The 8,100-nt window shown below is 40.0% G+C and overlaps 2 protein-coding genes across 3 annotated transcripts in view; one reads left to right on the top strand and one right to left on the bottom strand.

Annotated features, from left to right (window-relative positions):
• Window positions 1-747: 747 nt before the first annotated feature.
• c1galt1la (core 1 synthase, glycoprotein-N-acetylgalactosamine 3-beta-galactosyltransferase 1, like a) lies at window positions 748-6,217 on the bottom strand. Of its 2 annotated transcripts, XM_015037895.1 has the most exons (5): window positions 5,966-6,217; window positions 4,109-4,191; window positions 3,772-4,027; window positions 2,765-3,429; window positions 748-2,145 (listed from the first exon to the last, which is right to left on the bottom strand). In XM_015037895.1, exons 3-5 carry the CDS (start codon window positions 3,980-3,982, stop codon window positions 1,795-1,797), a joined length of 1,227 nt encoding a protein of 408 aa, XP_014893381.1. In that variant the 5' UTR covers window positions 3,983-4,027; window positions 4,109-4,191; window positions 5,966-6,217; the 3' UTR covers window positions 748-1,794. The 2 variants fall into 2 exon arrangements, with proteins under 2 accessions (XP_014893381.1, XP_014893380.1); XM_015037894.1 differs by lacking the exon at window positions 4,109-4,191.
• Window positions 6,218-6,912: 695 nt separating this feature from the next.
• The window catches only part of LOC106950804 (beta-1,4 N-acetylgalactosaminyltransferase 1-like), a 22,055-nt gene continuing 20,867 nt past the window's right edge, over window positions 6,913-8,100 (top strand). The window contains exon 1 of the mRNA XM_015037893.1: window positions 6,913-7,076. The gene's annotated coding sequence lies outside the window, so the exon portion shown is untranslated. The remainder of the gene's footprint in view (window positions 7,077-8,100) is intronic.

Below are 8,100 nucleotides of genomic sequence, written 5' to 3'. Positions count from 1 at the left end.
TGGTCATATTACAAGTCATATTTTCAGTTTTTATTGTTCTCTCTTATTTTTTTTTATTTTTTTTTTGTTCGAAGTTGAAAATAAACATAAATTTCACATATTTCCTGGAGGGCTGTCAACGTTAACCCGATAACACATTCAATTGATCTAAACGTGTTACAATAATAATCTTCTAAATTCAGATTAATGATGCTGACCTCTCTCACGGAGAGACAGCGAAAGGTAAACGTTTCCCGCAATACCAGATGGCAACAAAGGTTGAACTTTGTTCAACTTTCTTGTGCTGCGTCGCTTCACAACCCTTGTGTGCGCATCTACATGTACCAGCTCGAAATTTCACATACACGAATTATGCCGCGTATAATTTGTGCCGCCGCCTCATCGCACAAAATCAATGTAGAGGGAAATTTTTGAAATGAACGATTAAAACAAGACGACTTCCGATAAACCTCCCTGAATACCAAAACTTGGGAAACTGAGAATCTTCAGACATGTTTGGTTTGAGACAATAAGACACGCATACAGTGGTGTTTTTTTGATATGGGCTATATGGACAGTTACCCAGGGCAACATCAGTAACTGGTGGGGAAGCCAAGAACTCGAAAATAAAACATATATTATCTGCCAGTTGTCCCCTGAATATGTTGGCTACAACTTGTTTGCACATGTAATGAAGTAAGTTAGTTGCTGTTGAGTACTGGAAGAAACTACATTACCTGCTGAAAAAAACAAACACAAAAAATGAGATAATTACTTGCATTGTAATTGATTGGAGTGCACCAGAAGGAGGGGCTTGCCCAGGGCACCATTCCTTCAAGATCCACAACTGCATGCATAATGTATTTCAGGCTTACAATGTTAATCATAGTGATTAATCACAGCGTTGCAGTGTGATTAATCTGATTACATCTTTAATCCATTGGCAGTACTATTTTTTTTAATCATCATCATTGAATGATGGTGAATCTTTCTGCACGCTTGTGATTTGGAAATTCAGACAATATGACATCACATGATGGGATTCACTGAAAATGTGTAATTATATTTATTGCCACTCTGAAACAGAACAGCTTGCTTTTAAATGCACATTAGGACTTTGGAGCTTTGCGTCAGAGTCAAAAAGCATCTCTGCAGCACAGTTGCTGCTGCATCAAACATTATCGCTCTGCACGTATTAAATATCGAGCTGCTAATGAAAACAAACTAGAATTCAACACAGAAAGGTGACCAGGATCTCACAGTATTTCAAAGTTTATTTATGCATGTGGTTTAAAAGGTTAAAATGGAAAAAAGAAGTTCATCACTAATTAAAATCAAAGTGGCCATAAAAATCCTGGATACTTCACAGTTTCACAATGTACCGCTGCTCTCCATTTAATAAGAAAAATGAAATTAAATTAATAATGGCATAAGTGAAAATGTTTCTGCATCACTACAAAAATCGCTGATTGGGTCACAAACCCAGGCGCAGTCAAACATGATTAAGCAAAAAGCATGTTTTTTACATTAGGTAAAAATATACCCAGGCAATACGCAGCTGCCACTGAGCCATAATTAATTTGTCTCCACTCCCACTGGGAGCGCTGTCTGAGAAATACTGTGAAATATTCTGAGAATTATATCCAAGGGGGTATTATAATATTACCATGGCCAATATACTTCACAGAGCAGCAAACGTTTTGAGGGCAAAAAGGCTCCATCCTGGCTTTGATCACCTTGATCATCATGGATGTGGAAGAAGCTGTAACCGGATCAGATCCACTGCAGTCGAAGATCCTTCAGCAGAGTAGGGAATCAGCGACGACTGCCTTGTGCGCTTACAGTCTTATTTATGGGTAAATTAAAATCGGCGTCTTCTCTCCTGCCCCTCTCTGCTAGTGTCTGTTCTACGGTTTGGTTTCTGTTGACAAGCAGAGCAGGGCCTGCGCGACTGGTTGTGTCCATCACCTCCTGAGACACTTTAACGCCCACAGCAGCGGCCGTCTTCGTCTGGGGGTGGAGTCTCGGCCTGCGGTGCGCGGAGGGCAGGTAGCGTGGCACGTAGCCATAAGCTCTCAGGTGGTAGGTGTAATACTCCAGAGTATACATCAGCTGTGCTTCCACATAATGGAATGACACAGCCAGGTCCGAGCAGCACTGTGGTCCCTGAAAGAACGCAAAAAGAAAAACGCATGTCAAACATACAGAAAACACAACAAACGTCATGCTTAGCATTTTAATATCAGCCAATCTCACACGGGAACAGCAATTTATGAGCAAGATGCAAAAGTGAGCATTGGCGTTCTCCTGTTAGGAAGACTTTGGCATGCTGCCCCAATATATGCTTACAATTATTGCGTGAAATGAATATTCTGTGGGGTTTATGTTCATGTTACTGCACTTTTAGTTTGAGGAAAACAGAAAAACTGCCATCTTCCTCCATAAATTCCTATCTGACTTGAACAGCTTGTTCTTTTCCATTCGTCGAAAACAAATCTGACTTTTCACAGGAAATAATTGGAGTGAAAGGTCGACCAAGAATTTCAGCTTATAATCAAATGAATTTATGAAGCCTTTCTATTTCTCCATGCAGTCTCTCATCCGCATGGCTTCTTCACCCGAAATGCCCTTTTCTAATAAGGCTAATCCACTCAGAGGATGTCTGCCTAATGGGAACTATCAGTAATTGGCTTTCATGTTGATTAGTTATACTAAGAGTTACTGCCACAGTTCCACTTTACAGCGCTGAACCCTAGTACCGGATATAGCACATGAAGGGACTTGCCTCAACAATCGGGTAGAAACAATAACTCCAGTACCAGAAGCTCTTGGAGAACTTTGTGGTGAGGTGGTGCTCCGGCACAAACGGGTGGAAGGTTTCCCGATGCAACGTGTCTCTAGAGTCCCCTGCCAGGACACCCATCTTCTCCAAACACTGCCCCAAGGCCAGGTCTTCAACAGGGGTGGTGTGTGTGCAAGCCTTGGTCCGGAAACCTTCGACAAACCGTCTAAGGGCCTCCTTGCTGAGCACGTACCCCGCACCTCCGCTCATGTAGCCTTGTTTGGTGTACGGCTTAAAGCGTTTACCAAAATAGACGGGCTCTTCAGGAGTGTGGTTGGACAGAAGCCAACGCAGGTTATCGACCACCACGAAGGTGTCGTCATCAGCTTTGAGGAACCAGTCTGCTTCATTCACGTGATGCTCGTGGACGTACTGGAAGGCTCGGATGGTTTTCCAGTAGAGCTGGTCGCGGCCCTCATTGGTGCCCAGCCCCACAGCGGGAAAGGAGGGGTCTTCCACAGAGCTCATGAACACCACGATGTTGCAGTGCCGACTCCAGGTGGCTCGGACATGGCTGGCCCTGCTCTGGAGGTTATGCGGCCTCGTCATTACCCAGCAGAGAATGCGAACCCTCTGGAACAGCATGTCTGCCACTTTGCTGTCTTCATCTAGATACAGAGAAAAAGGCACCAGTGTTACAATCTGCTTAGGAAAATTCTTTTTCGTTTTGATGAAGGGAGACACGCAGAATCAATCAGAGAAATGTTGCATTTGTCTTTAGATAGTTTATTTAGAAAATCAGAGTAAGTCTCAGAAATCGGCGTGTGAGAGAAGGAAAAAAAAAAAAGAAATGAAACTTAAACATACAAGGAGGTTCAGCTTGCAGCAGATTAAGCAATTAAACATTACTACTTTACTACTGCATTACTAAACATAACTAAAAATGCAACAGAAAAGAACAACATTGGCTATTTAACATTTAAGTCTACTACAACATGCATGCACAGCACCTGCTTGGTGAGGGTGGAGCAGGTTGATGAGTGCGCCTCCTTCTCTCCTCCAAATGGTTGGCCGCTCCCCTGCTTCTGTGGCTGTCTCCTGAGCCTCAGAGAGCACAGGGTAGCTTCGCTCGAACCACACCTGATGCAGGAAGAAGTACATGCTGCAGGTTCCCACCACTAAGCCCAGTGAGAAGGCCCATTTGGAGCTGGGGCCCTTCATGGTGAAAATCTCTCCTGTTCTGCAACGTCCCAACTTATAGCATGCCTACGTGGAATAAAAGCACACTTTAATCAGATTGATAAGCATCTTATTATTTCATTAGTATTAAACCATCACGTGACAGACCTGCAAAAGAGTTCAATGGACAATAGGAAATGGTGACATGTCTTTAGAGCATTCTGTAGTTTTGCACCAGGTCACTCAGTCTCCTGAGACAGCAGAAAGAAAATTAAAACAAATAATGAAGCCCGTTGGCATGTAATTTTACATAATTTGTTCAAAAAGGAGCATGTAGAAGACACAAGATCTTATGATTCCCTGGCCTTCTCATAGTCACCAACTTACAAACATTTAAATCTACCCACACCAGATAAACTCTTAAATTATTTCCATGAATTGCCCCTTTAGAAAGTGCTGAATCAGTCTCAGGATCTTCTCTCATTGGATAGTCTCAGAAAATCTACAAGAACAACCATGACGCTCATCTCATCGTTACAGGTCGTAGATCAACTGGTAAATTGAGAGTTTCCCTTTGTGATGAAGCTCTTTCTTCACCATGACAGACTGGAGCAGCAGATCTGAGAGCAGACCAAGCTAAAATCCATTTATCCATCCCCCACTCCATCCAAGCCTGACTCAACAAGTCACCACTTTTATAGAGTTTGGAGTTTGATTTTAACCATCTTGTAAAGCACTTTGTGACTCTCTTTATTGGTAGAGGTGTTTTATAAGTAAACTTTGTGTACGTACCGATCCTTCAACAATGCCTAACCATGTTGCTTTAACTTCTGTAATCTTGATCATAGAGACAGTTTCCCAATGTTGAGAAATCATACACTACCCCCATGTCAAGTTAGGCTTGTGGTGAGAGAAATGTTCTACTCAGACTGGACTTTCCTGTTTCACTTGCTGCTTTCTGCTGCAGTGGCATTTGACAGGTTTTCAAACAATGACAAGAATAATAATACCAACTGTAGGACTCCCCCACATTGCAAAACTGGACTTAAAATTATATGTTTAGAGCAAAAAAAAAAAAAAAAAAAAGAAAAGGAAAAAGAAAATTCTTGGCTTTTAGAGTTCGGAAAGGGTCAAATGGTCATGGCGAGACGTCTGGATCATTTCCAAGTCGAACTTCTCCACAACCACAGCTTTATTGGAGTCCTCTTGATCTGTCACAGTGACTATCAAAAGTAACCCACGGAAGAAATAGTGGCAATCCAGCAAAAGCAATTGGTTATGTGCAGGAAAAAGTGCAATTGGCCTTACAACTTATAACACTTAATATACAAGTGTGTCTTCACCTTTAAAAAAAACCCAAAAAACTTCTAACTTGTAGTACCAATCACTTATTCCATTTTATAGTTTTTTTTATGCAGTTACATTTATATCATAGAACTAATGGTAAAGCAACAATTCATCCCAAATGTCAAATCCTATCTGCACTTCTACGATAGTTATGAGAAGGTTAAAAGTTTCTGCTGCAAACATCTTGCTGTCAGATTCGCTTCACCTCCAGGGATCCAGTGAAGTTTTGGGGCTTACGGAGTCAGACCGACTCAACTTGTACATCGGTGTACAACTACATATTTTCTGCTGAAAGAAAGGGTCTCATTTACAAAGAGATTTAAAAAAAAAACTTTGGATATTACAACTGAAAAGGTGGCTCAAGTCTTTCAGCTTCACTTATGATGCTTCTTGAGTTAAAAAATATGATTTTACTGTCAACTAAGCACCCAGATACACACAATGAACCTAATATTTGTTTTCATAAAATAATTTATTGTGCATGTATTTATTGTCTTTTACTTGAATCCTCACACAAGAAAAGAAAACACACATAATGAGTAATCTGGCATGCCGTATGAGCTCACAAAAGAAACGAAAGAGAACTCCACATTTCGCCGTAAATCATCAGAAAGTGTCATGTTTCTATTTGCACAGATGGCTAAAGACCAATATAAATCCAGTGTGTGTGCTTATTACCTTCGCTGTGGGATCGGTCATTTGTGGACACGGACTGCTTTACACCTCCTAAAGCTTGTGAGTGTTTCCTCGAATGGGCACATAACGCATCGGTAAATGCTGCACACATTCAGCCGACGAACAGTTCTTCCTGGCTGAGGTTCTCTGCGTTTTTATGCGTGGCTAAATAAGATGATTACAGAGTGAAAAGCCACACAGCGTCCAGATTTACACCATTCAACCCCACACGGCTTAGCTCTGTATATGCGGTCTCCCATTGGCTAAAAGACAGTGACGCATAAGGAAGAAGGCGTCAACGTTTTAGATATTTATATATATATATATTTATTTATTTATTTCCTTTTTGCTTTAGATATTCGAAATTTTGTTAATGTAAACAAGACACGTTTTATTAGAAATGCAAGATGCAAAAGGAAAAAAAATGGAGGCAAACATGTAGCTGTACAACTCTTCACCACTGGAGGTCGCCCTAAGGCTTTTGTTTAAGCAACATGGATCGATGTTTGGATCCAGAAATATGAAGTCGGAAGCCTTTCAGTGAAATCACAGTAAATAAAAATAGATTACACATAACATTGAGGATCGCTTGTCAGATTTTAAACACCTTCTGAATAACAGCTTTTAAGATATTATTTCTGTGTTATTTTTAATATCCTGGTAAAAATCTTGTCTGCAAGTAGAAGATTATCACAAACATTAACAAAAGGTCGCAAACATGAATGTGTACGTAACTAATCGGTACATTAAGGTTAATAAACACAGACAGCGTTTCAATAATATTCTGATGCACTGAATATGACAATCAGTTTGTCCTGTCTGTTAAACAGACATTATAATAGAAGTGAGGTTTCTTCAATGATCTTTGTTTTGTTTTTGTTCGTTTTTTTTTTACATTGCGCTCCATATAAAATGTATACTAGATCTTACAGGTCTGACTCAGAGCCACTTGTATTATGTGGAGAGTAACCTATCAGCGTCTGAGCCCATCTAAATGCTTCCTCACGCGCAGACCGATTGTGCGCAAGTTTACCACACCGAAACACATATAGCACTGGATTTCTCTAATCTGAGCAAATAGGAAGTCTGGACAACTTTAACGACAATAATTACAGTAAGATTTAAACTTCTTTTTTTCCTTATGTCTGAGCTTTTATTTGGAGACCTGGCCTTTGAAAACATGTTTAAAGAATGACGCGAATTGTATTATTAGGCGAACATGAGGACAGGCTTGTACTTGTTTCTGCAATGAACAGATGCAGATTTAATGTCTATGGTCTATGAGACCTCTCTTCTCTGCGAACTTCTACACAATTACTTTAAAATTAATTTTTTTATGCTGTAAAACATGACCTTATTCAACCAAACATGATTAATTATTGTATAAGCTTCCTATCAACAAGTTAAGCAGTTTTCTTAAATTCGCGGGATTTTATTTTTGACGTTTGCAACCTCGTTTGTCCGTGAATTGGTGCACAGCTTGTTTTTCTTCTTGGGCAGAACAGCCGGTCCATTCGGTCTGTTTCTCCTGCGTCCCAGGTTCACTAACTGGTTGTTTGATGACAATATGTTGTCTAATTACAATCACAAACCTTAATGAATCTAATTAGGTGGATTGTCAGTACCAGGAAATGCATTTGCTACCTTCCTGGTTGTAAAGATTGTGCCGACTGTGAGTTTATGTACTGAATTGACTCATGAGTAAAAAAAAAAAAAAACCTTGAGAGCACATGTTTTGTTTTTTTAATCAGCCCTTTCTTCACGTCAGGTGTGTGGGAGAAGGGAAACTCCTGAAACATGCAGGGCAGGCCTACCTGAGGACTGAGTGGATTAAAGTATTTCACTGATAATTTTTATTTGGAACAGATTTCCAAATAAAGGCATCCATAAGATAGAACCTTCAGTGTAATATGAAACAAAAAAGGAAAGTGGGTTCAAAACTTTCAATCGATACTGTATTCTATGTAGCTTTGTTGTATGAAGAGTCTGTTGAGTTTAAGCTATTTTAAGCCCAAAACAATTTTAGAATAAAAAAATAAGACACAAATCTGAAATTATTCAATGTGACAAAAAAAAAAAAAAAAAAAAAAAAAACAGCCTCAAAAAAACACTGACAGGTTTCTGGAGGGGGGGGGGGA

This window comes from Poecilia latipinna, unplaced genomic scaffold, assembly GCF_001443285.1.
Source record: "Poecilia latipinna isolate Pla-1442-1.1 unplaced genomic scaffold, P_latipinna-1.0 Scaffold423, whole genome shotgun sequence".
Taxonomy (NCBI): domain Eukaryota; kingdom Metazoa; phylum Chordata; class Actinopteri; order Cyprinodontiformes; family Poeciliidae; genus Poecilia; species Poecilia latipinna.
This window is presented reverse-complemented; position numbering and strand designations above follow the sequence as displayed.

Coding starts and splice junctions, on each gene's coding strand:
- c1galt1la (XM_015037894.1), bottom strand. CDS start 5,986: ATGACCGATCCCACAGCGAAG. Junction 3,430..3,771: donor GCTCCACCCTCACCAAGCAG/GTGCTGTGCATG, acceptor CTCTGTATCTAG/ATGAAGACAGCAAAGTGGCA. Junction 2,146..2,764: donor GTTTCTACCCGATTGTTGAG/GCAAGTCCCTTC, acceptor GCGTTCTTTCAG/GGACCACAGTGCTGCTCGGA.